The sequence below is a fragment of the Bufo gargarizans genome, chromosome 8, assembly GCF_014858855.1.
Source record: "Bufo gargarizans isolate SCDJY-AF-19 chromosome 8, ASM1485885v1, whole genome shotgun sequence".
NCBI classification, from domain to species: domain Eukaryota; kingdom Metazoa; phylum Chordata; class Amphibia; order Anura; family Bufonidae; genus Bufo; species Bufo gargarizans.
This window is the reverse complement of record NC_058087.1, coordinates 61,572,952-61,600,336: the sequence shown is the minus strand read 5'-3', so window position 1 is coordinate 61,600,336 and position 27,385 is coordinate 61,572,952. Positions and strand designations below refer to the sequence as shown.

The window sequence follows — 27,385 nt, the reverse complement described above, 5'->3', positions numbered from 1 at the left end:
TCTTCTCTGTATGTGTGCAGAGTGATAAAGATGGTACTCGGAAAGCTAAATCTAGTCCAAAAACGAAAGTGTTATATATGTTCAGTTAAAATGCCTGATACATATAGCAAAAAAGTGGACCTCTAATATGGCAAAAGACCTGGTTCCGTCTATTAGGGATTAAATGGCCAAAAAGAAAGGGGAGAAGGCGCTCATAGGTAGTAGTGAACAAGCTATTGTTACTTAGTCCTAACCAGGGTGAGTGATTGCTACTCATCTTGGTTTAGTTGCACTGTGTAGTGCAGCTCTGGTAGAGATAAGAGTTCGGGTAATCTGGCTTGGTGCAGCCGACTATTGTCCAAGTTGACCATGGGCGGGAGCCAAGCCGCCACTTTGGTGCATATTGTGATATATGAAGGGGAGCTCGTCTGCACTGGGTTAGTGCGGTGAGCGGATGGACACAAGGCGCAATTCACAACCCAATTGTGTATACAAAGTTTTTTTTTTTTTTTGTCTAGCAAAGATGATGTGTTTCGGGGTACACAGGACCCCTTTATAAAGTCTGTATCCTTGTCACCGTAGGCACTCCTGTTGAAATCCCTTTTTAAGGGCATAGCAGTCGGCACAGCTGGGAGATGCAGCCGGTGGGTGTCCTAGTATAATAGCGTTTCTGCATGTGCAGCCAGCCACACCGCAGGCTGCACATGCAGAAGCGCTATTATCCTAGGACACCCACCACATCTCCCAGCTGTGAAGACTGCTATGCCCTTGAAAAGGGATTTCAACAGAAGTGCCCCACAGTAAGCCTACGGTGACAAGGATACAGACTTAATAAAGGGGTCCTGTGTACCCTCAAACGAGTCGTCTTTGCTAAACAAAAAATACTTTGTATCCACAATTGGGTTGTGAATTGCGCCATTTGTCCATCCGCTCACTGCACGAACCCAGTGCAGACGAGCTCCCCTTCATATATCACCGTCTATTAGGGAGGAACTAAGGGATGTAATTTGGGGAAGAAATGACATCTGCCCTAGCTAAATATCCTGTAGTTTTTTCGATGACGTCTAGCTCAAAATATTGGGATACCAAAATGATTGTTTCAAGCTCGTCATCTGCAAATTCCAAACAGGAATCTGATTCAGAGGATTGGGGCTCTTGGGATTCATCTGGGTCTGATTCAGAATTCAAAAACTTCACCTCTTCTGAAGATACAAAAGAGTTAGTCAAAGCGATCAGGGCGACTATGGATCTTTCGGATAAAAGGGTCCATAAATCCATCCAAGATCAAATGTTTAGTGGTCTGGAACAAAAGAAAGTTTTTCCAGTACACAAACATGCAGGAATTAGTAAAAAGAGAATGGGGAAAACTCCAGATAAATTTTCTATCCCTAAATCTGAGACTTTTTTTTTCCTTTTTAGTGAAGAGGATGAGGCCTTGCTAACAATCTGCCCTAAAGTTGATGTGTCTGTCTAAACGAGTTAAAGGGGCAAATGTGCTTCCATTTTAAGACATGGGGATGCTAAAAAAAAAACATGGACAATAAAGCAGATCAGACTTTAAAAAAAGACCTGGGAGGCTGGCGTTGCTCTATTTATACCTAATCTTGCCACCATATCTGTTTCTAGATCCTTGAAAAGGTGGTTGTTAGAAGCTCTCCTAAAAGAAGGAGCTCCTTATGACACACTAAAAGACTCCTCCTTCCCTCTGCTTTTGAAGGCAGACTATTTCTTGTCAGACTCTACAGCGGAGTCGGTCAGAATGATGGCAAAAGCCACTGGACTAGCAGTAGTGGCTAGGAGAGCTCTTTGGTTGAAATGTTGGGCTGGTGATATCAGTTCCAAGATGAAATTATGTAGTTTATCGTTTCAACTGATGTTTGGCCAAGATTTAGAAACTATTTTAGAGAAGGCCTCAGGCTCAAAGTCCTTCCCTAAGGATACAAATAAAAGAAAATTTCCCTTTTGAAGAGTTAAAAAAGGGGGTTCCTTTCAGGCAAAGAGATCTACTAGGGAAACTCATTGGTCCAAAGTAAAAAATCAGAAGACTGGAAACAGGCTTTCTGTTTACCCCAAAGAAATACAGAATCTTCTAAACTATGACCCCAGGGTTCAGGTGGGAGGAAGACTGAAGTTTTTCGTAAAAGAATGGGAAAACTTCACAGTAAATCCTTGGGTATTAAATATTATTGCAAAAGGTTATGATATTACCTTTAGTCTTCCTCCTCACTTAAACGTCTTTAGAGTAACCCCAATTCAGAAATCGGTCATCATTGCGGACAAGATTAGGCATTTTCTATTACAGTGACGGTGATGTGAGGTCCGCAAAATGCGGAACGCACATTGCTGGTGTCTGTGTTTTGCCACGTGTGGATGGACCCTTAGACCTACTGTTTCTCCCTTGGACCTCCGTATCAGGACTCATGAATGCTCCCTTTGAACCCTTGTCAGAAGCCTCTATGAGGTATGTGTCACTAAAGACCTTATTTTTGGTGGCAATTACCTCAGCACGTAGAGTAAGCGAAATTCAAGCTCTAAAAATAGCGGAACCCTTCTGTATTGTGAGAACAATTGTCTGGGAAGAAATGAATGATCTAATGTGTTTTCAAAGTTGTATCAAATTTCCACAGACAAGAGGAAATTATTGTCCCATTGTTTTGTTCAAACCCAAAAAACAGAAGGGGAAGAGCAGTTCCACAGGTTAGATGTGCGTAGGGCTGTTCTACTCTATCTAGAAACCAGGAAAACGTACTACTTATTAGTCCAATTCGTGGAGCACATAAGGGGCATAAGGCCACAAAGAACTCATTGTGTAGATGGATAAAAATGGCCATCTCTGAATCATACAAATCTGTAGGAATATCTCCACCAGAATCTTTTACAGCACGTTCTACAAGATCTGTTTCAGCATCCTGGGTTGAGAAGGCGAGCGCTTCATTAGAACAAATATGCAGGGCAGCAACGTGGTCAGGCCCTCACACATTTATTAAACCTTAGAGTGGATACTAGGGCTAGCCAGGAGCTCGCCTCTGGTAGAAAGGTGCTTCAGGCCATAATGGTCCCTCCCTAAACAAGAAAAAAATGAATCTGTTATATCTCGGGGGTATGGTGTCATGGAGGATGAAAGGGAAAAAACAAATTACTTACCGGTAATTCCCTTTCAGGAATCCCCTCCTAAAGGAAAAAAAAAATTGGTTTGTAGATGGGTGGAGGTGTGTTGGTGTGAATGCAAAAAAATAAAAATAAAATCTTTTATATACACATATGAAGGAAAGACTCTCTAGGCCAGGCATCCTCAAACTGCGGCCCTCAAGCTGTTGCAAAACTACAACTCCCATCATGCCCTGCTGTCAGCTGATAGCTGTAGGCTGTCCGGGGATGCTGGGAGTTGTAGTTTTGCAACAGCTGGAGGGCCACAGGTTGGGCATCCCTGGCCTACATGTATCAGCCTACAGCAGGGCATTGTGGGAGTTGTAGTTTTACAACAGCTGGAGGGCCGCAGTTTGAGGATGCCTGCTCTAGGCTGTTGGTTCATAAAGACACTGAGGAAGAGCCGGAGGAGGGTCAAATGTATTGTTCCTGTCCCTGCCTGGTTTGGAGGCGGGTCCTCTCTCGGGGTATGACGTCACGGAGGATTCATGAAAAGGGAATTACCGGTTACCCCCCCCCCCCTTCCTGACAACTGGCTGTTCGTTGGGGGTGAAGCACTGCATTTTACATGCATAGTATGAGAATAAGTGATACGGCTACATTGTTTCTGGGCAGCAGATCGTTATTTAGATCACGCAATCTGCTGACCAGAAACATTTTTCTTGTCTGCACAAACTACAGTTTCGCTCTGTTATCAGGTGATCTGCACTTTTAGATGGGCAGATTGTCTAGAATGAGCGTTCGCAGGAACGTTCATAACAGATAATCTGCCCGACTATCGGGCCGTGTAAACCCGCCATTAGCATGGCACGGCAGTCCTCACACTGTGTATTTCAGTCCAGCTTTGAGTGCTGACAGTGGAGGAGCCAGGGACAATAGGAAGATTAAAAATGGTGATCTGCACTCCTTATCTGCGGTACTACTATTACTGTAGATCAGTAGTGCCCAACCTACGACCTGGTCTTTTAAATTGTAACTTACTAGGACCGCATTTCTTGTCATGGCTTCATAAGGTTCTCCAGTTCTCCCATAGTGTGCTGTGCATAAGGCCGAATGCACACGGCCGTGAGCGGTCCGTGGTACAGCGGCCTGGATTCCTCCTGAGAGCAGGAGCGCATGGCGTCATTGGTTGCTATGACGCCGTGCGGTCCCTGCTGCCGCCACAGTGCAGTAATACACTGGTATACATCATACCAGTGTGTTACTGTATTGCGGCAGCAGGGAGCGCACGGCGTCATAGCAACCAATGACGCCATGCGCTCCTGCTCTCAGGAGGAATCCAGGCTGCGGTTCCACGGACCACTCACGGCCATGTGCATTCGGCCTAAGTAATCACTACGCAGTGTAAACATGTGCACCGCCAAACAGATTAGCGGCTGTGAGGCGCATATGCTCACATCGTGTAGTGATGACCTATGCAAGAACTGGAGCACCTCTTGGAGCTGTGGCAAGGAACACCGCAATAGTAAGGATTGCAGTTTGAAAGAGCGGACCTCAGAGAGGCAGTCCCCTTAGTAAAGGCTGCATTTAAAGGATAACTGTCACACTTGGACCCTAATTTTCATATATGTAGTTACTAATAGCATGATATTCCAGAATCAGTTACTATTAGACTGACTTACCGCATATTTAATAAGATTCAGCCCTTAGCAACCAGTCTGCATAAGGGCCGTTTCACACGAGCGGATGCCTTGCGTGGCATCCGCTCCGTGAAAGAGTGCCAAGACCCGCTGCAGACTGCAGAGGCATGGAGTCTGCAGTGGGTCTTGGCACTCTTTCACGGAGCGGATGCCACGCAAGGCATCCGCTCGTGTGAAACGGCCCTAAAACTGCAATTTCACTATTCAGTTAAGATGGCCGCCACTGCCCTCACCCTGAGGCTAATCTCGCCTGCACTCACTAGCCAGTAACAATAGCCACCCAAAAGTGTCAGTAACCAGAGCCCTCCCCCCTAAAGGGTTAATCTCCTGCAGCACAAAGGGGTCCTCTTACCACACGTTGCTTTCATTTATACACTGAGCAGACGGCAGTTCTCCCTTCCCTGGTCTGCGCTGCTCCAACTCTGCATTGTCCAGCTCTGCTTAGTGAGGGAGCGTCTGCCAAGCGCAGGGACAGGGAGAAGTGCACGCAGCCCAGGCACTGTTATCAGCTGCTGGGGAGGACCTGGCTTTAATCAGTTACTTATAGTCCCTGGCTGTCAGCAATGTGACCCTGCACGCTGCGTGCTTCTGCGTCCTCCGTGCTTCAACACAAAGACGGACCATGCATAGCAACCTGATTTTAAGCACAGGTAAAAGTAGGCAGTACAGGGAACAAAACTGGAATTGAGGGGTAATTGAATACACAGTGAAAAGTTGAAATGGGGCCACCAAGGAGATATTAATCACCACAATCCAATACTCCCAAAAAAATAAAATAAAAATGACCGTTATCCTTTAATAATAAGAGCGGGCCTCAGAGGAATGCAGTCACTTTGGCAATAAATGCAGCCTTTACTAAAGAGCAAAACCTGTCCCTCCTCTTTGCTTACGGACGATCATCTGCATTCTGTACGGAGAATCAACATAAAGAATTTTTGAGCAAAACATTCCAAAGCTGGTTTCTGAAAAACATCTGCAGATGTCACATTAATGAAATGACTTCAAATCGGGAGAGCAGAAATTATTTTAGTTTTATTATCTTTCGAACTCTGTTAACTATATTGCTAGAATCATTTCACTTTTAACATTTGCATGTGTTCTGGCCCACGAGACTTGTATCATGTCGAGTGTGGCCCTCAGACGAAATAAAAATGTTGGGCACCACTGTTGTAGATAATAGTCCAAAATCGGGGTGACATTCCCTTTTAACTATCTCATACAGAAAATCTATGTTGGCTCTTTATTGTGACCGGAGTTTATTGGGTGCTGTTTTGCCCCTTTGCTATTTTGTACATCTGACATCACTGTAAGCCCCTGTTCACATTATCATCATAGTTTCCATTTATAACAGTGTTGCCACTTAGTCTGTGCTGGATCTGTTTCCAAATCTGGGGTCACACAGATTTTCTGGAATTTGTTGACAAGGAAAAGTCTGCAGACTGCTTAATTCTTGCTGTCAAAAATATTGGAACTGCTGATAGGAATTTTACTTTCTCGCCCAATTCCTTGGGGGACACAGGAACTCTTGGGTATAGCTTATCTCCATAGGAGGCGTGACACTAAGTAAAAGACTGTTAAGCCCCTCCTCCAGCAGCTATACCCTCAGCCTGGAGAGAGAGACTTCCAGTTTTTTGCTTAGTGTCAAGGAGGCAAGACACCCTCTGCACTGCAGAGTTGTCTTTGTGAAGATTTTTTGATTTTTTACTTTTTTATTTTATTTTCACTTGATTTTTTTCACAGGGACAACAGAGTCGCAGCAGACTTCTCTGTTTTCCCGGGGTTGAGCTGCGCCAGGGCCGGTTATCCGCCCTGCTGCCTCCCCCACAGAAGAAAAGGAGGACCAGGGCAGCTCATGCTCCCCTGCATCCCGCCAGCACTGGGTCGCCCACCTGCAAGCCCCTCTCCAGCTACTGTCACTTCTGTGCCAGTGGCTGAAGGGGCGGCCCCAGCTGGATGGACAAGAGGGTGAAGACATCACATGGTGAGGTGGCTAGTGCAGCCATTCCGCTCCCCCGCTCCCCCTCCCTCCCTCCCTCCCTCTCCCTTCCTTGTGACTTCCTCCCCTCCGCTCTGTCTGTACTCCGTTCTGCTGACCTTGTTGCTCCGACTCTGGGGCGGCCTGTCGGCGGTGCCTTAATGTTACTTGTCAGTACTAGCGGCGCTCATGGGAGGGTTGTTAGGAGCGGCCGGGTCTTGTGATCGCCGTTCGCGCAGGGCCGCTATTCTACAGGCCCCTGTCTTTTCGGCTCCTGCCTTTCGCTTCGCTGCGGCGTGGGACATGTGGTGATTGGATGCGCGGATTGAATCGCGCGCGCGCGCGCGAAATTGTGTTCGGCGGGGGGCGGAGTTTTTTTTCGTTGCCGCGTCCTGCTGGTTTTCAGTCAGGGGCCGGATGTTCTTCTTCCCGCGCCTCACTGGTCCCGCCTCCTCTCGTGCCTGCGTGATTCTGTGATCCTCACTTCAGAACGGACCACTGCTTGCCGCCGCTGATCTGCTGCTGCTGCCGCTGCCGTTCTGCTCCTCTGTGACCTGGTAGGACTGTTGACCCTTTCCTCCACTGCAGCCCCCTGGCCTGGACGCAGTTTTTTTTCCACCAACATGTCTGACCCCTTAGTGCCTGCGGGACCCTGGTATCATACCTGCACCGCATGTAAGGCGCCCCTTCCTCAAGGGCAGCCTGACCCGCATTGTTCGCTTTGCAAAGACCCATCGCAGGGTCCGCCGTCTGTTGTGTCACCCCCTGGCCTGTTGGATCCCCCTGACTGGGCTAGATCCCTCTCCCAGGCTGTGGTTAGTCTCACTAGCGTTGTGGGCCGACTTGCAGATGTGTTGCCCTTGTCGCAGCCGGATGATTCCCCTGCTGGGCCCTCCGGGTCCGCTGTCCTGGCCGACCCGTCTGAGTCTCTCTCTGCAGGCGATTCCTCCAGAGTCCGCCAATCCCAGAAGCGGTCTAGGGCGGATCACCGGTCATCCTCGGATGCCTCGGTATCCCCCCTAAGGGTGCGTTCTCAGTCGGGCCCTTCCTCCTTGCAGGATTTGCCCTCTGAAGGGGAGCTGGTTGATTCCGATTGGGATATGGATTCGGCGCTGCCTTCAAAGCTGGCTTCCGCTGTGGGCCACCTCATAAACAGTATCCGTGATACCTTTAAAATTCGCGATGATCCTCCTGATCCTGAGAAAACCAGTGTTTCCTTTTTTCGCCAGAAGCAGGCTTCAGCGGTTTTTCCTCTCCATGCTGACTTTTCGTCAGTGGTTTCTAAGGCCTGGGCCCGTCCTGATGCACGGTTTACCCCGCCAAAAAAGTTAGATGTTTGTTATCCGTTTCCGGCGGATTGCATCACAAACTGGGCGTCTCCTCCTAAGGTCGACCCCCCTGTGGCCCGTTTGTCCAAGAGCACGGCTATTCCCGTCGCAGATGGTTCTTCCTTACAATCCACTGAAGATCGTCGTATAGAGGCCCTTACAAAGGGTGTCTTTTCGGCCTCCGGATCCGCGCTTAGGCCAGTCTTTGCTTCCGCTTGGGCGGGTAAGGCGGTTTCAGAATGGGCATCTCAGCTGGATCTGGAGCTTGAATCTGACGTCCCTATTCAAGACCTCCGTGCCCTGGCTCAACTTATCGTTCAGGCTGGAAAATTTGTATGTGAAGCATCCCTGGATGCAGGGGCTCTTATTGCCCGTTCGTCTGCTCTGGCCGTGGCGGCTAGGAGAGAGCTTTGGTTAAAGGTTTGGTCGGCGGACGCCGCGTCAAAGCGGTCTCTTACTAGCCTTCCTTTCTCTGGTGCTCGTTTGTTCGGAACCCGTTTGGATGAAATCATCTCGGAAGCCACGGGGGGGAAGAGTACCCATCTTCCCCAATCCAAGGCTAGGAGCTCCACTCGTGGTCGTCCCACCTTCTCCCGTTTCAGGTCTTCTCGTAGGGCTTCCGCTCCTCGCTCCGCCTCTGGTCCGTCCGCTAACCCTGTCCAGGACAGGCGTAAGAAACCCTTTTTTCGGACCCAGCCCTCCTGGCGCAAATCTCAACCTGCTCGCGCTCCCGCGACCAAGCAGCCCCCCGCCTGAAGGTGCGCCCCCACCCACCCGGGTGGGGGGACGTCTCCTCCTGTTCAGGGACTTCTGGCAGGCGCACGTCTCCGACGCCTGGGCTCTCGAGGTTGTGTCTTCCGGATACAAACTCGAGCTTGCGTCCCTTCCCCCAGTTCGGTTCTTTCGCTCTCGGGTTCCCCGGGATTCCCGAGGGGCGGCCGATTTCTTTGCTGCCGTTCGGACTCTTCTAGACAAAGGGGTCATCATCCCGGTTCCTATGGGAGACAGGTTCAAGGGGTTCTATTCGAACCTTTTTGTGGTCCCCAAGAAGGAGGGTTCGGTGCGACCCATTCTGGATCTGAAACGGCTGAACCGATTCCTTCGTCTTCAGCGGTTCCGGATGGAGTCTCTCAGGTCGGTGGTGGCCTCTCTGGAACAGGGGGAGTTCCTGGCCTCCATCGACATCCAGGACGCCTACCTTCACATTCCAATCGCACGGTGTCATCAGTGCTTTCTGCGTTTTGCAGTGGGGTCCGAACACTACCAGTTCGTTGCCCTTCCCTTCGGGCTGGCGACGGCCCCTCGTGTTTTCACGAAGGTCCTGGCCCCGGTCCTCGCCTTACTTCGCTCCAGGGGAGTTTTTCTGCTTCCATATCTGGACGATCTCCTAATCAAGGCGCCTTCTCTGTCACTGACTTCAGCCAGCGTGGATCTCTCGCTGCAGACCTTGCGCCAGTTTGGTTGGGTTATCAACCTACCCAAATCCTCTCTTGTTCCTTCCCGGCAATTGGTCTTTCTGGGGATGCTGCTGGATACCGATTCTGCGGTGGTTCGTCTTCCGTTGGAGAAGCGCCTGCTCCTCCATCGGTCGGTTCGGAGCCTTCTGTCCCACCGCCGTCCTTCTTTCCGGTTCAGCATGCGGGTCCTGGGTCAGATGGTGTCCTGCTTCGAGGCGATTCCTTACGCGCAGTACCACTCCCGCACCTTTCAGACGGCCATCCTGTCCGCTTGGGACAAGTCCCAGGAGAGTCTGGATCGGCATTTTCCCCTTTCCCCCCAGGTTCGCTCCTCTCTCCTCTGGTGGCTGCGGACCCCTCTTCAGGGGAAGTCCTTCCTGCCATTGACTTGGCTGGTGATTACCACCGATGCCAGTCTGCGGGGTTGGGGGGGAGTGTTTCCTCCCCGGTCCGTCCAGGGCACTTGGTCTCCGTCGGAGTCCAGACTGCCGATCAATGTTCTGGAGCTGAGAGCCATTCTTTTCTCGCTCCGACACTGGACTTCGTTGCTGCAGGGTCGCCCTGTTCGGGTCCAGTCGGACAATGCCACGGCTGTGGCGTACATAAATCACCAGGGGGGCACTCGCAGCGCGGCGGCGATGAGGGAGGTGTCTCTGATCCTTCGCTGGGCGGAGGTTCATGTTCCGGCCCTTTCGGCCATTTACATTCCGGGGGTGGACAATTGGGCGGCGGATTTCCTCAGTCGGACGACGATCGACCCGGGGGAGTGGTCTCTGCACCCCGACGTCTTCGAGTCTCTTTGTCTCCGTTGGGGTCGTCCGGACGTGGATCTCATGGCCTCCAGATTCAACCACAAACTTCCCATCTACGTGGCCAGGGCCAAAGATCCGGACGCTTACGGCGCGGACGCGCTCGTCCTCCCCTGGACGGAGTTTTCGCTCCTCTACGTGTTTCCGCCCCTGCCTCTTCTTCCGCGGGTCCTTCGGAAGATTGCGGCGGAAGGCACGCCAGCAATCCTAATCGCCCCGGACTGGCCGCGTCGTCCGTGGTACGCCGACCTTATGTTGCTTCTGGCAGACGCTCCCTTGCCTCTGCCTCTCAGAGAAGACCTCCTCTCTCAGGGGCCGGTCTTCCACCAGCATTTAGGGTCGCTACGTTTGACGGCGTGGCTATTGAAACCGCGGTCCTGACGCGGCGGGGGTTTTCGGCTGACGTGGTCCGTACCATGATTCGTGCACGGAAACCGGCCTCGGCCAGGATTTATTATCGTACCTGGCGGGCCTATTTGGCTTTCTGTGAGGCCTTGGGGACTCCCCCTCTGAGGTTTTCCCTTCCTACGGTCTTGTCTTTTTTGCAATCTGGTCTGGTTCTGGGCTTGGGTCTCAGTACCCTGAAGGGTCAGATTTCGGCTCTTTCGGTTCTTTTTCAGCGTCCGCTGGCTCCGCTCGGTCCGGTTAAGACCTTTCTTCAGGGGGTTGCTCATTGTGCTCCCCCCTATCGCCCTCCTGTTCCTGCTTGGGATCTAAACATTGTGTTGGCGGCTCTCCAATCTTCCCCTTTCGAGCCTCTGCGCAAGGTTTCCCCTCGCTTGTTGTCTTGCAAAGTTTTCTTTCTCGTCGCTATCACGTCTCTTCGGCGTGTGTCTGAGTTGGCGGCTCTTTCTTGCGTGGAGCCCTTCTTGGTTTTTCACCAGGACAAGGTGGTTCTCCGTCCTGTTCCGGAATTTCTTCCGAAGGTGGTGTCCGCCTTTCACCTGAATGAGGATATTGTCCTTCCTTCTCTGTGTCCGACCCCGTCGCATCCCCGGGAGCGGGAGCTTCACCGTCTGGATGTTGTTCGGGCTCTCAGGATCTACCTGGATGTGACCAGACCCTTTCGGCGTACGGATTCTCTGTTTGTGGTTCCGGAGGGTCCGCGCAGGGGGCTGGCGGCGTCTAAGGTGGTTGTTGCCCGCTTTCTCAAGATGGCTATTGTTGAGGCTTACCGTGCTCGGGGCAGGGATCCGCCCTTTGGTGTTACCGCTCATTCTACCAGAGCGGTCGGGGCTTCCTGGGCTCAGCGTAATCGTGCCTCGGCTGAACAACTGTGCAAGGCGGCCACCTGGTCTTCTTTGCACACGTTCACCAAGTTTTACAGGGTGAACACTTATGCCTCGGCGGATGCTGCTTTGGGCCGCTTGGTCTTGCAGGCGGCGGTGCCTTAATGTTTACGGTGCCTGGTTCGCTTTTGATTGTGGTCCCTCCCTGTTTGTGGACTGCTTTTGAACGTCCCAAGAGTTCCTGTGTCCCCCAAGGAATTGGGCGAGAAAACGAGATTTTTGTATAACTTACCAGTAAAATCTCTTTCTCGCTCTTCCTTGGGGGACACAGCGCCCGCCCATTATTTTTTTGTTGGCCTTCGGGTGTTTTTTTCGGACTTGTTGGTATTGGTTTGGTTACTCCTTGCCTTTGTCTTGCACTACTTGGGCACATAACTGGAAGTCTCTCTCTCCAGGCTGAGGGTATAGCTGCTGGAGGAGGGGCTTAACAGTCTTTTACTTAGTGTCACGCCTCCTATGGAGATAAGCTATACCCAAGAGTTCCTGTGTCCCCCAAGGAAGAGCGAGAAAGAGATTTTACTGGTAAGTTATACAAAAATCTCGTTTTTTTCTTTTCAGCTCCCTGAGTCTGCCATCAGAGATCTGACTGTAGCCACAATTGCCCTGAAATATACCCAGTCTAATTCTGTGTGCTATGCCAAGGACGGACAGGTAAATGACTAAAGTGTCACTTTCTCAGGGGATGTGTAATTTATGCTGCTGCTGGTGGCAGTTTAAGGATGGAACGGAGCATGTGCTTCAGTCTCGATGATCAGGACAAAGAAATTAGAAAGCGTTAATAGCAGGTGGTGCTATACAGACAGATTTAATTGAATATCTCAAATCCAGGTGCTGGTTTGAAAACTTGAGAATATTTTTCATGGGACAACCCCTTTAAACTTGCTCCCCAGAAGGAAGACAGTCTCTCTAGTGCTATCCTAGAAGTAATTATCTGACCCCCTAAAAGCTATAGCTAGGTATATTGGCCAAACCAAAGACCCACCTGTAGACAGTTGTTTTTGCCCCTCACCAGTACAGAGCAAGGCACTGGTTGGATCAAAGACATGACTTTCACGTAGGGGTATTGAGGTTGATCCGGCAGCATTATATAGCTTCCAGGCTGTGGCCACAGGAAAACATACTATGAAAATTGAATGCCAGAGACCCATGATCAACATGGTGTTTATAAACAGGAGACTTGACGAGATTTAAAGGGAACCTGTTAGCATCTTTATGCTGACCTCGCTGAGAGCAGCATAAAATAGTGACAGAAATGCTGATGTCAGCGGTGTGTCACTCATGAGATAGAAGTGGTTGCCGAGAACCAGCATCATAATCATTGCAGCCCAGGCCTTGAGAAGAGTCAGATCTACCTGAGAAGAGTCTTGGTTATTCCTAATCTCCTGCTCTCTCGCCCATCTGCTGATGATTGGCAGTTCTCTTCTAGAGAGAAAGGGAGAAAACTAGGTAGAAGACTGTCAGTCATCAGCAGGAGAGCAGGAATAACCAGGACTCTTCTCAGTTGTCCTTGACTCTATTCCGGGCCTAGTCTGCAATGATTGTGATGTTGGTTCTCAGCAACCACTTGGGCTACTTTCACACCTGCGTTCGGTGCGGATCTGTCTTGTATCTGCACAGACATATCCGCACCGATAATGCAAACGCTTTTATCCGTTCATAACGGATCAGTTTGCATTATAAATTTTTTTTTTTTTTTTTTTTTTAAGTCAAAACGGATCTGTCCCCATTGACTTACATTGTAAGTCAGGACGGATCCAGTTGGCTCCGCATCATCAGGTGGACACTAAAACGCAAACGCAGCCAAATTGATGCATTCTGAACGGATCCTTATTGGGGCTGAACTGATTCGTTTTGGGCCGCTTGTGAGAGCCCTGAATCGGATCTCACAAGCGGACCCATAAACACCAGTGTGAAAGTAGCCTTACTTTTAAATGACAGACCGCTGAAATCCACTCTCCTGTCTCTACTTTTATTCTGCCCATACTAACTGCAGCATAAGTTGATGACCGGTTCCCTTTTAATAATGGAGAACTTGCCGGGTGATTTCTGCCGCCCTATCTGAGAGCAGGATTTAATGCAGAGAAGATTAGTTCTGTGATGTGGATCAATATTTGAGTAGAAAGCGGAGTTGGGCCTCTTTCACACGACCGTTTTTTTTTTTTTTTTTTTTTTTTTTTCTCCCATTTACGGGCCCTTTTTTGCGTTCTGTATACGGAGCCATTCATTTCAATGGTTCCGCAAAAAAACTGAATGTTCTCCGTATGCATTACATTTCCGTTCTGTTGAAAGATAGAACATGTCCTATTTCCCGCAAATCGCGTTCCGTGGGTCCGCAAAACACATACAGAAATACATCCGTATGTCTTTAGTATCTGTTCCGTTTTTTGCAGGGAACCATCTATTGAAAATGTTATGCCCAGCCCAATTTTTTCTATGTATTGAATATGCCATACGGAGGAACGAAACTGGAACAACGGATCCAGAAAACGGCCCACAAACACTGAAAAAGTCATACGGTTGTGTGAAAGAGGCTGGAATGTTGACAGGACTCCTAAGAGAGACCAGAGTCTTGATGACCCAAACTTTGTAGGTTGACAACCTTCTCTGTACACACTGATGGTGATTGACAGCTGTCTCTGTGTGGACATGGTAATCAGGACTCTCACGGTCTCTCCTAGGAGTCCTGTCAAGATTTACTCTGCTCCAAATTATATAAACCCATATATCACAGAGCTAAGCTTCCTTCTGACTGCAAAAATAACCTGACAGGTGTGCTTTAAGTTGTATATGTAAAAATTGGACTGTAATAAATTCTGCAGTTGTACTTCCTCTTGTTTTACTTTGGTTTTATAATCCTCTGTCCCTTTCTGGCAGGTGGTGGGAATGGGTGCTGGGCAACAGTCCCGCATACATTGCACCCGGCTTGCTGGGGACAAAGCTGATAACTGGTGGCTGCGGCACCACCCACGTGTCTTGGGAATGAAGTTTAAAGCTGGTGTGAAGAGAGCTGATATTTCTAATGCCATTGACCAATATGTGAGCGGTACGCTCGAAAAGGTAAGTATTAGGAGTGTAGGACATGATTACTGTAGCTTCCATTGAAGTGGTCATAAGAATCTGCATTCTGTGTGCTTCTGTCCTCAGGAGGAGCTCGAGCAGTGGAAGTCCCTGTATGAGCAGCCCCCAGAACTGCTAACCCCAGAAGAGAAGAGGCAGTGGATCTCTACCTTGACTGGTGTTTCCCTGAGCTCTGATGCATTTTTCCCATTCAGAGACAATGTGGAGCGGGCAAGGAAGGTGAGAGTATGAGCAATTGTGAACACATTTGTTTTATGTGGAGTTATCTGATAATTGTATTGATGACTTATCCTTTGGATAAGTCATCAGTATCCTATCAGCAGGGGTCCGACACACGGGAGCTCCGCTGATCAGCTGTTAGAAGAGGCTGGCACTACTGCTCCATACATCGGTCACATGGCCTAGTTGCAGCTCAGCCCCATGAAAGTAAATGGGTCTGAGTTGTAATACCATGCACAGCCACTATACTATGTATGGTGCAGTGTTTGAAAACAGCCAGGCGCTGACTGCACTCGCCATAGCTCCATTGAGCGTGGCGGCTCCCTGGAACAACTGATCGGCGGTGGTGCCAGGACTCGGTGCCTCCACTGTGATAATGACCTATCCTGAGAATAGGTCATGATTATAGTTACATGGAAAACCCCTTTTTAATACGGCAATAGTACTGAAAATCTGACACCACATATTGCAGTTTAGTGGTAGATGCAAGATCACAAGTTATAGTTGGCTAATATGTTAAGTTGCCTTTTGCCTGTTCCCATATGTTACAATGTACAGCCTTGAACCGTACCTAGAGTCTGAGATCTGACTTTGGTCCATGGTGCACGCTATTTTATTTTTTTGCCTATGAAAGGAGAACAATGCTCTTTTCACACTCACAGGCGCTATACCCATGTCTGCTGGAATCGGAGAAGACTCTGGTCCTGGTCATCCAACCCCTTGGATGCCACAATGGATATCTATATTCTTGTAGAAGCCAATTGGCAGCCGAGGGCCAAACAAAAGCCCCCAGATCTGTATGTACAGTGCATTCGTAAAGACTTCAGACCCTCACTTTTTTCACATTTTAAGTTCTGGCCTTGTGCTAAAATCAAAACCATTTAAGTTTTCCCCCATCAATCTGCACGCAATACTTCATAATGAGAAAGTGGGGGGAAAAAAAATCGAAATTTTTGCAAATTTATTAAAAAAAGACAAATTTCTCATCTTTTGCTATAACACTTTAAATTTAGCTATTGGGTCTCCCATTCTCCTCTTCACCTTTTTTAAGTTGTTTCTACACCATGATTGGATTCCACCTGTAGTAAATTGAGCTGATTGGACATGATTTTGAAAGACACAGCCTTGTCTATATAATTTTATATTAGCAAAAACCAAGCCATGAGGAGGAAAGAACTGCCTGTGGAGATCAGAGACCGGATTGTGTAGAAGAATAGATCTGGAGAAGGGTACAAAAGTTTCTGCTGCACTGAATGTTCCCAAGAGCAGTGACCTCCATAATTCTTAAATGGAACAACCAGCACTCTTTCTAGAGCTGGCTGCCCCTCCAAGTAAGTAATTAGGGAAGAAGGGCCTTGGTAAGAGGTGCACATTTGGTTCTTGGTCACTTTGGCTAAGCTCCAAATATCCTGTGTGCAGATGGGAGAAACTCTCAGATCACCCATCACTGCAGCATTCCACCAGTTTGGGCTTTATGGCAAAATGGGCAGAAATGAGCCTTTCCTCAGTAAAAGACACATGAAAGCCCACCTGGAATTTGCTAAAGAACACCTAAAGGACTCAGACTGAGAAATGAGATTCTCTAGTCTGGTGAAACCAAGATTTAACTTTTTGGCCTCAATTCTAAGCATCATGTCTGGAGAAAACCAGGCTCTTCCCATCACCTGTCTCATACGGTCCCTACAATGAAACGTGATGGTGACAGCATCATGATGTGGGGTGTTTTTCAGTTACTGGGACAGGGAGACTGGTCAGAGTTGAGGAAAAGCTGAATGGCACAAAGTACAGATTTTTGATGAAAACCTGATCCAGAGTGCTCTGGGCTAAACGTTCACCTTCCTACAAGACTGGCCCTCACCACAGTCAAGACAAGGAGTGGTTTAGGAACAACTGTGTGAATGTCCTTGAGTAGCCCAGCCAGAGCCCTGACTTTAAACCCAATCTAACATCTCTAGAGAGACTTGAGAATGGCCGTCCACCAATGGTCCCTATCCATCCTGCCAGAGCTTGAGAGGATCTGCAAAGATGAATGGCAGAGCATCCTCAAATCCAGATGTGCACACTTTGTGGCATCTTACCCAAGAAGACTGGAGGCTGTAATTGCTGCCAAAGGTGCTTCATCTAATTCCAGAGTAAAGTATCTGAATACTTGTGTCTGTCAATGCAAGACTTTAATTTTTCATTTTTAATAAAATAAAGGTTTTGAGTACTAAGTTTTCACTTTCCCATTATGGCTTAATGAGTGCAGAATGCTGACGAGAAACTAATTTTATTATTTTATTTTATTTTGGCTCAAGTCCACAACACAATGTGAAAAAAGCAAAAGGGACTGAAGACTTTCCAAATACATTATAGGCTAATGGGCCTTTTTCATTGTTACTTTATCAGGCTAATATTTGTTCAGGTCCCCTAGTAGAACTAACTAAAAGAAACTTTATTTTTTCTTTATTTGCCCTGTTTCTGAGCTATGAGACTTCGAATCTATATGTAAGTTAGGCCTCATGCACACAAACGTTTGCGTCCGTGCATTGGGGACCACAATTTGCGGTCCCCAATGCACGGGCAACGTCCGTGCGGCGGCCGGGACAGATTGAGACCTATTCAACTTGAATGGGTCTGATCCGTCCGCCCAAATTTTTTTATTTTTTTTTGCGGTGCGGAAGCACGGCCAGAAATGCCACGGAAGTACTCTGTGGGGTTCCGATCCCTGCTTTCGTTCTGCATCTCTGTGATTGCGGACCCATTCAAGTGCACTCGGGTCGGTGCCTGTGTATTGCGGACCCGCGTTATGCGGGCCACAATACGGCTATGGGCACACAACAGCCGTGTGCATGAGACCTTAGGGTTTCATCCAGAATTATAAGGCCTCTTTCACACGGGCGTCATGTTTTTGGCCCTGATAAGATGCGGGAAAATGTGCGTTTTTTTTTTTTTTGTTTTTTTTCCAGCGGATCCGTCTTCAAATGCTTTCAGTACACTTGCGTTTTTCCGGATCCGGCGTGTAATTCCGGCAAGTGGAGTACACGCCGGATCCGGACAATGCAAGTGTGAAAGAGGCCTAACCCCTTTTAATATACTGATAAGAACTAATTTCCAGAGTTTAATGTGAGCTGTAAAATGATCAGAATTGCCACCAAAATCTAGTCAAGTACCACCAGCCTAAAGGTGGATTTAGGCTGGGTCTACACGTCTACATTTGTCGCGCGACAGATGGGGCACAACTACACTGCAACATTTTGTTGCACCAATGTAGTGTGACAATTTTTATAATAGCAGTCTATGGTGTCGCACTGCAACATGCTGCAGCTGCGACAGTCGCAGAAAATCCATTTGAGATGTATTTTTCTGCGAGCATCGCAGCATGTTGCAGTGCGACACCATAGACTGCTATTATAAAAATTGTCGCGCGACATTGGTGCAACAAAATGTTGCATGACAAATGCCGTCGTGTAGACCTAGCCTTAGATGGGCCGACTGAGCAGCTTCCTTCCCAGCAGTCGGCTACACGTTCTGTACGAGGATGAGAGATCTCCTTTACTGAATTGTGGTTTCTGAGCAGTAGATAGCGGTTTAGACCACATAATCTGATGCTCAGAAGCCATGATTGGTGGCACCCTCACAATAGAGGATCGCTCGATGAGTTTCGCTTGTTCCCAGTAATCTGTACGAATATTGTTGTCTTTTTAAAAAAAATTCACCGACGCCTCCATTTTATCTTTTCCAACGGACATAGGAAAAATGTTGCCTATTTTTATGGACTGTCCAGAAATTTCTGTACTGTTGTCAATCCTGGTCACCATGATCTTGGACTGTTATCTTCAGTACTACATCCATAAGTACTGCAGTCTAGATCTTGCTTTTTTTTTTTTTACATTTATTTTAATTTTTTTCTGCTTTCCACCTCTGGGACCTACTGTCACGTCACAAGAATGGCGACCAGTTGTGAATGGTGAGGACACCATGCATGCTTGGCTTTCACCATTCACTGCTATGACTTCCAAAAAGTGCTTTCCTAGCAGTGAATAGGGAGAGCCATGCATGCACAGCTTCCTCTGTGTGACCGAATGCTATTGGACATTTATGGCATATCCTGTGAATCGGACAACCCCCTTTAATCTCATAATTGGAAATGGTTAAAGCGATTTTACGGTTCAAGGGTTGTCCCAAAAAATTCACATTAACTGGGGAATTAACAGAACACTTACCTGGTGATCTCCTTTTCATCTGTTTAGTTTCAGATCTGCTAATTCTTGGGCTCTTAATCTGCAATCCAAGATGGCCACACAGCTTCTCAGACTACCTAATACTGTGTGCATCGGTAGTCCAAGACTTTCTGCTTGTCCATCACTGCTCTTGGATTGGCCAGCACTTTTCAAATGAGCAGTGCCAGCCAATCCAAGGGCAGCAGGAAGAGTCTTGGGCTACAAATGCACATTATGCGCGAGGCAGTGTGTGGCCACTTGGATGGCAGAAAAGGAGCTCAAGAATTGATGGATCTGCAGCTAAGAAGATGAAAAGATCACCAGGTGTTCCCAAGCTAATGTTGTTGTGGGGTGTGTGTGTTTTTTTTTTTTTTTTTTTTTTTTAATACATAATCGGAAGGTCTCGCTAAAGTTGGGTCAGTGTGCAGGAAATCTGCATTAAATGTGCACTATTCATTGGATTATCTGTATTCACAACCCCATTTCTTATGTTATCAACACCATTGAGGTCCAATTTCTGCACCTTTTAGAGAAAAAAAAAGCAAAGTGTACATGAGATTTATCAAATCTTATTCAGTTTGCGTGAACTGAATTGCACTGCAGATTTTCTGCACAGAATCCGTGCAGAAAAGTGTAATCTGCAGTTTGTGCAGCCACCCTTAGGCCTTTTTCACTCGGGCGTCATGTTTTTGGCCCGGATAAGATGCGGGTGCGTTGCGGAGAAATGCGTGTTTTGCACGCGCGAGAGAAAAATCGCCATGTTTGGTACCCAAACCCGGACTTCACAGAAGTTTGGCATCGGGGTTGTGTAGATTGCTATAACCATGTTATAAGGGAAAATACATTTCTCGCCCAGTTTCCTTGGGGGACACAGAAGACCTTGGGTATAGCTCATCTCCATAGGAGGCGTGACACTAAGTGAAAACTGTTAGGCCCCTCCTCCACAGCTATACCCTCAGCCTGGAGAGAGAGACTGCCAGTTTTTGCTTAGTGTCCAAGGAGGCAAGACACTCCCTGCTCTGCAGGGCTGTTTTCTCCTTGTTTTAATTTTTGATTTTTACTTTTTTCTTTTCTTTTTGTTCCAGAACATCAGGGACAACAGAGACGCACTAGACCTCTCTGTTTCTCCCGGGGTCGAGCTGCGCCAGTGCCGGTCATCCGCACTGCTGCCTCCCCCACAGAAGGCAAGGTGGATCAGGGCAGCCCAGCTCCCCTACATCCCGCCAGCTCAAGGGTCGCCCGCACGCCAAGTCCCTCTTCCAGCGTCCTGCCACTACGGTGCCAGTAGCTGAAGGGGCGACCCTGCTGGAACGGACCGAGGGTGAAGACGGCTATGGTGAGAGATTGGCTTCTCCAGCCCTACGTCCCCCCCCTCACCACACCCCACCCCGGTCTCCTGCGTGCCTGACCCCCATACTGACAGGGCCTCTGGACCCTTTTGTCCCTGCTAGCCCTAGGCTGGCCCCTGGCTGCCACAGGGCGACATTCTGCTCCCATAGGACATTGGCACCCTTCTTCCTGCAAGAAGAATACCTGGGGAGCTGCAGAGGTTCGCACCTAGCTGCCCCTGACGTAGGGGTTAGGCAGGCTTCCCACCCTCACAGACCCGGTCTCAGGGTCCCCCTCCCTCTTACCGGCCACTGCTTCAGGGCCAGAGGGCCCGCGCCTTGCTGCCCCTGACCCATCACGGGCACCGGTCCGGTCAGCACTAATATATCCGGTGCGGCCGGGCGCCGCAAAAGATTTTAGGCTCCGCGGCTCCCGCGGCGGTCCGCCATTCCAGGCCCTCTTACTTCCGGCCGGCGGGGTGGGCTCCCGCGGCCAGCGAGCCACCATTTCGGTCCCTGTCTCTTTCGGCCGGCCGGGTGGGCTCCCGCGCCGGCAAACCGCCATTCCGGGCCCCTGTCTCTTCTGGCCGGCGGGGTGGGCTCCCGCGGCCGGCATTGGGCTATGCCCCAGCAGGTGGCGGTCGGCGGGGCTCCGCTACTTTGGTCCCAGGCTTCGGCCTGCTGGGCCGCAATCCCGACCGGCCCGCGGGGTGGGCTCCCGCGGCCGGTTTGAAGTGCCGTTCCGCCGCAGGTCCCGGCGGTATGACGGGACGGGCGCCGCAATTTAGCCCCCGGCTTCGCGGCCTACTAGGCCGCAATATTCCGGCCTCTGGTGGAGGGGGCGGGAACTTCTCCAGGCGCGAATTTTCCCGCCTGGAGGTTCCTCCGCCCCCAGGGTATCGCACGCCGCCCTCCAGGCCGGATCCCTGTTAACCCTTTGGGTGCAGGCCGGCTCCCAAAAATGGGTCAGTATAGTTGGCCCCTCTTTTTTCTCTGTCTCTCAGGGCCCCTATATGGTGGCTCCCCTTTAGCCTCAGAGGCTGAGTTTAAATAATAATAATAAAAAAATAAATAAAAAAAATGAAATAAAATAAAAATAGATCATGATTTCTATTGGGCTGCGCTTGACGCTGCAGCCTCATCAGTAATGCTGCATGTCTGCATGACCTCTTTCCACAGGCGGCATGGTGTTGAGCTCCCAGCCTGCGTCGCTGCTAGGGCATTTCCCCTTTTAGGCGGTTTTCTTGCCTCTTCCAGGATACGGCGCTGGCCAAGTGCATTCGGCCCTCTGTAGGCAGCATTCATCATCTCTCCAGTTATGGTGCCTGCCATGTGCATCCCCCCCCCCTCCTAGGCGGGCTACTGCACTCTCCCTGGCTGGCCATGTGCATGACCCCCTTCTTAGGCGGAATGCTGCACCTTCACCGGATACGGTGCTGGCCTTGTGCACGACCCCCTTCCATAAGCGGAACGCTGCACTCTCTGGATTTGCTGCCGGCCATGTGTGTGACCCCCTTTCGTGGGCGGAACGCTGCACTCACTGGATTTGCTGCCGGCCATGTGCGTGACCCCCTTCCTGGGCGGAACGCAGCACTCTCACGGGATCTGTTGCCGATCATGTGCATGCCCCCCTTTTTTAGGCGGGATACTGCACTTTCACCGGATACGGTACTGGCTATGTGCACGACCCCCCTTCCATAGGCGGAATGCTGCACTCTCGCTGATGTGCTATGATGTACTTATGTACTATGTTATTATGCTGCACTCTCGCTGATGTGCTATGATGTACTTATGTACTATGTTATTGTGCTGCACTCACTGGTTGCGCTGCCGGCCATTTCTTAGGCGGTATGCTGCACTCTCATTGGATTCCCTGCCGGCCTTGGGTATGCCTCCTTCCCTCAGGCAGCATACATACATCCCTCTGTCTTTGGGTGTTTCCTCGCAGGTACGTTGCTGGCCACGTGCATGTACCCCATACATGGCAGGGTGCTTGCACTCTCGCTGGATCCGCTGTCGGCCATAGGCATGACCCCTCTTCCGTAGGCGGTGTACGCACTCTTGCTGGATTCGCTGCCAGCCAGGGGCATGCCTTCCTTCCTCAGGCGACATGCATGCGTTCTTAGTGACTGTGTTTGTCTCCCGCCAGTACGTTGCTGGCCATGTGTATGACTCCCATGCATGGCGGTGTGCTCGCACTCTCCCTGGAGGAGATGCTGGCCATGTGCTTTACCCCCTTTTTTCTGGGCGGTGTGCTACACTCTCACCGGATACATTGCTGGCCATGAAATGGCCCTCTAACATGGGTGGAACGCTTGCACTTCCATTGGATACGGTGCTGGCCTTGTGCGTGACCACCTCTCACTTCAGGGCAGAATTTGCCACGCTCATGGGATTCACGGCTGTCCTTATATGGCTGGGCTGGACTTGTACATGTCCCCATTCATTGGCAGAGTAGTTACACTCTCGCTGAGTTCAGTGTTGGGTGTATTATTGCACACTCATTTAATGCTAGGATGCCCCTGTGCATGTTCCCCTTTCACTAGGTGGACCTCCTGCGTTCCTGCTGGTTTATAGGGTATGTCCTGCTTCTCTGAAGTAGGTTCGGCCTTAGGCATCACTCCCTTTTGGGACGGGTCTTTGCACTCTTGCCAACTGCAGTTGGCCAGGTACAATTTCCCCCCTTTCGGGGTGGACTGATTGCGTTCCATCGCATGCTATACTGGTTTTGTGCATAACTCCCTTTCAGGTTGCACTTTGCGATTCCGTACATGCTGTGGTGCTCTGGGACGAGCCCCCCTTTTTTCTAGGTGGGTTGGCCTTCTCGCTGCTTGCGGGGCTGCTCGTTCGTATGCCTCACCTGCTTCCTGCGGCATACCTTTGTTTCTTGGGAGACGATGCTTGCCGCCAGCCTTGCACTCGTCCCTAGGGAGTTCATTCTGTCCTCCTGACCGGACAGGCTCTATTTCTCTCTGCTGCACCGAGCTGGGTGGTGCTCATTCATTTAGTTGGCCTTTCATTCCAGGGAGTGTTCGTGGGTCCTAGATGCATGCCCTTTGCGTCCTTCTGCAGCATTGCTTCCCTGCGCTAGTGGTCACATGGTCGAGAGTGCTGTTGTCTGCGGCGCCTCTCGAATTCTTCATTGGCGCTGGCAGGACTGCGGTTCCCTTGCCTGCCGCAATTTCCTCCTCTTCGGATGCAGTGTGGTATGAGTCCTTCCTCTTGGCGCCTCTACGCTTCTGTCTGATCTGCTACCGGGTTCGGGCTACTCTTCTCGGGACGGTCACCCAACTTCTCTTGGGTGCTGGATTACCCAGGTCCGGAGGACCTCCGCCTTGGGTTCTTCAAGGTATTCGCCTTCTGCGAGGCGGTGGACCGGGCATCTCACAGTGTAGCGGGTTCTGCTTTTGAGCTGTCCTATGGCTTCCCTGTTGCCCACTCCTCCTCCTTTCGGTTGGAGGGTGTTATGTCGGCCTCTGTCTCGACTGCCTCTTTTCGCCGGCTTTGTTTGGCTCCCGCTCTATACAGATCACTCCGATGTGGCTTCCTGCCAGACTTCGGAGGCTGTGTTTTCACTGTCCTCCCCTCTGGGGTGAGCATGGTTGTTCCTGTGGATGGTTCCGGTGTTCCTTTTGGCCTCGTACTGTCTCCCTTGTTCACGCTGGCTGTATTAGCTGTGTGCTTATTTACCGAGTCTACCGCGTTCTGTCCTCCCGCTGGGTGCAGATTGCGTGGCCCGTTCTAAGACGATAGTCCTGATGTAGACTTACCTTCTCGATAACTTGGGGGGACTACCTTTTCGGTTCAGATTGTCCTTTGATCCCACACAGGGGCTGTACAACGTGGTTACATCAGCATGGACTTTAGCCTGCCTTCTCCTGGCATCTGGCGGATCCTTTGGGTTCTTTCCATCTGTCCTTCTGCTCCCCCATTCGGGTGGATGCGGGTCAACGTTGTTTGAGGGCCGACGGGGCTAGTTTTGTCGACCCTTCTGCCCGTGTTACTGGTCTGCGCCTGTTCTCATTGGGTTTTCGCCTGCTTGCCAGGCGACTCCAGCGGGTTCACTGCTGTCCACTCCTGGCTGTGTCTCGTCCAGGATCTGTCGTAAGACTTGGGGTTTTTTGTCTGGGGTTCTGTGGAAGCTGTGCATTCCCCACTCTGAAGTTCTTTCCCCATGGTTCTGTCTTTTAGTTGAGGTGTCAAGTGTCGGCGCTGTTCTTCCTCTTCCAGCGTTCCCGGCCCTCTGGGCCTGCCAAGACCTTCTTCCTCGGAGTGGCTCTTTGGTTCCTCTGTACTGTCCTTCGGTACCGCCCTGGGGACTATATCCTGAGCTCTCGGCGCTCCAATCTTGCCCTTGGAGCCGTTACAGGAGTTCTCTCTATCCTTCTGTCCTGTACGGTTGTGTTCCGTATCAGTCGTGTCTCTGACGGGTGCCGGCATGGCCCCCTTTTTTTGTTACGAGCTTTCTGTCTTTTCCAGGACAGGGCTGTTCTGCATCTCGTTTCTTCCTTCCTTCCTTCTGAAGGTGGTGTTGCCTTTCGCTTCAACACCTCACCTATTTGGACGTTGTTTGGGCCTGGCCGTTTTTTACTTGGAGATCTCCGACTCTTGCAGTCGTTCGGCCTCTTGGGGTTCCAGGAGGTCTGTGCATAGGGTTGACAGACTCCAGGGTGGTTTTCCTCCGCTTGATCAGATTGGCTATTGCTGAGGTTACCGCACCTAGGGCAGGATTCTGTCTTTGGTGTCACCGTTCCTTTCACCAGAGCGGTCGGTGCCTCCTGGGCCGGAGGCATTGGGCTTCGGCCGTGCATTTGGGCACGGCGGCCACAGGTCTGCCTTGCACGCCTTACTGAGTTCTACAGGGTGCATACTCTGACTTTGGCAGATGCTGCCTTACCCCGCCTGGGTTTACAGGCGGCGGTTCATTGATGCCTTTCGGGTGCTTCTCCTTGGTGCTGTGGTCCCTCCCCCTTTTGGACTGCTTTTGAACGTCCCAAGGTCTTCTGTGTCCCCCAAGGAAACTGGGCGAGAAAACGAGATTTTTGTATAACTTACCCGTAAAATCTTTCTCGCTCTTTCCTTGGGGGACAAAGCACCCACCCATTAATTGTTTTTTCTCTGTGCGTTTTCCGAGTTTTTGTTACCCGTTGGGTAGTTGGCTTGTTGGTTCCTTGTTGGACTTTGCCTTTTCTCACTGCTTGGACACGCAACTGGCAGTCTCTCTCTCCAGGCTGAGGGTATAGCTGTGGAGGAGGGGCTTAACAGTTTTCACTTAGTGTCACGCCTCCTATGGAGATGAGCTATACCCAAGGTCTTCTGTGTCCCCCAAGGAAAGAGCGAGAAAGAGATTTTACTGGTAAGTTATACAAAAATCTCGTTTCTTAATACAGAATGCATAGTACAATAGGGCTGGAGGGGTTAAAAAATAATTAAACTCTCCTTAATCCACTTGCTCGCGCAGCCCGGCTTCTCTTCTGTCTTCATCTTTGAGGAATAGGACCTTTTGATGTCACTGCGCTCATCACATGATCTTTTGCCATGGTGATGGATCATGTGATGACCACAGTGACATCACCACAGGTCCTTTTCCTGCACACAGCAAAGATTAAGACAGAAGAGAAGCTGGGCTGCGCGAGCAAGTGGATTAAGGTGAGGTAAATATATATATTTTTTTTAACCCCTCCAGTTCTATTGTACTATGCATTCTGTATTAAGAATGCAATTATTTTCCTTATAACCATGTTATAAGGGAAAATAATGATCGGGTGCCCATCCTGATCGTCTCCTAGCAACCGTGCGTGAAAATTGCACCGCATCCGCACTTGCTTGCGCTTGTCACTCAGTCCCATTAACTTCTATGGAGCATGCTGCGATTTTCACGCAACGCACAAGTGATGCGTGAAAATCACCGTTCATGTGCACTGCACCATAGAAATGAATGGGTCTGGATTCGGTGTGGGTGCAATGCGTTCACCTCGCGCATCGCACCCGTGTGGAAATCTCGCCCGTGTGAAAGGGGTCTTAGAATTTCAAGTTGTATGTTGTACTTCTGGTGACAAGTCTATACAGCTGTGGTTATTTCCTGCTACTTCTAATCGCTCTATTTTCCTTGCAGAGTGGGGTTCAGTTCATTGCTGCTCCGTCTGGCTCTGCAGCTGACAAATTGATCATGGAAGCATGTGATGAGCTGGGCATTGTCTTGGCACACACCAACCTGCGACTCTTTCACCATTAACATTCCCAAACAAAATAACACTTGCTTTCGTAAGATGATCTTTGCACTGTTACAATAAAACTGTTATATTGCATTTGTAGTGTTTGATTTATTCTGTTTGTGTCTATATAGATGTATATAATGTTAGTATATGGAATCAGAAGATTTCCTTCCTCTTTTGACAGGCTGATGGCCATAGAAAAAGAAAATAATAATAAATTAAAAGAAAATGCCAGCAAACATGTTTGTTTACGGGAAAATATATTTATAAAAATAAAACTATGTAATAGGATCTTCCACGTCCATAATGACCCATTCAATAAAATTAATCAAATTGCTGGGTTTTTGTTCATTCCACTTCACGTCTGTGGTATATTGTGGATCCCCATAGAACTGCCTATTCTTGTCCGCAATTGCGGACAAGAATAGGACATGTTCTATTTTTTTGCGTGGCCGCGTTCTGGAAATGCGGAGAGCACATAGAGAATGAATGGGTCCACACCCTTTCCTGATATTGAATAACGGATGTGGACTCATTTGCGGACATGTGAATGTACCCTTAGTGTAGAGCTTGCTCAGGCATGGGAGCGTGCAAGTGCATCTGAACACAGTGTGGCAAAATCATTCTGAATGGCCTGGTATCACGAGAAAAACATTGGGATATTTTCTCTGAAGCCCCATGCAGACTGTTTGGGACATGTGGACAAATGACTAGAGAAG

At 49.6% G+C, this 27,385-nt stretch overlaps 1 protein-coding gene across 1 annotated transcript in view; it reads left to right on the top strand.

Annotated features, from left to right (window-relative positions):
• The window catches only part of ATIC (5-aminoimidazole-4-carboxamide ribonucleotide formyltransferase/IMP cyclohydrolase), a 56,584-nt gene extending 29,825 nt beyond the window's left edge, over nucleotides 1–26,759 (top strand). The window contains exons 13-16 of the mRNA XM_044304757.1: nucleotides 12,183–12,275; nucleotides 14,499–14,681; nucleotides 14,769–14,921; nucleotides 26,567–26,759. Coding sequence (XP_044160692.1) covers nucleotides 12,183–12,275; nucleotides 14,499–14,681; nucleotides 14,769–14,921; nucleotides 26,567–26,686 — 549 coding nt within the window. The 3' untranslated portion in view covers nucleotides 26,687–26,759. The remainder of the gene's footprint in view (nucleotides 1–12,182; nucleotides 12,276–14,498; nucleotides 14,682–14,768; nucleotides 14,922–26,566) is intronic.
• The last annotated feature ends 626 nt before the right edge of the window (nucleotides 26,760–27,385 follow it).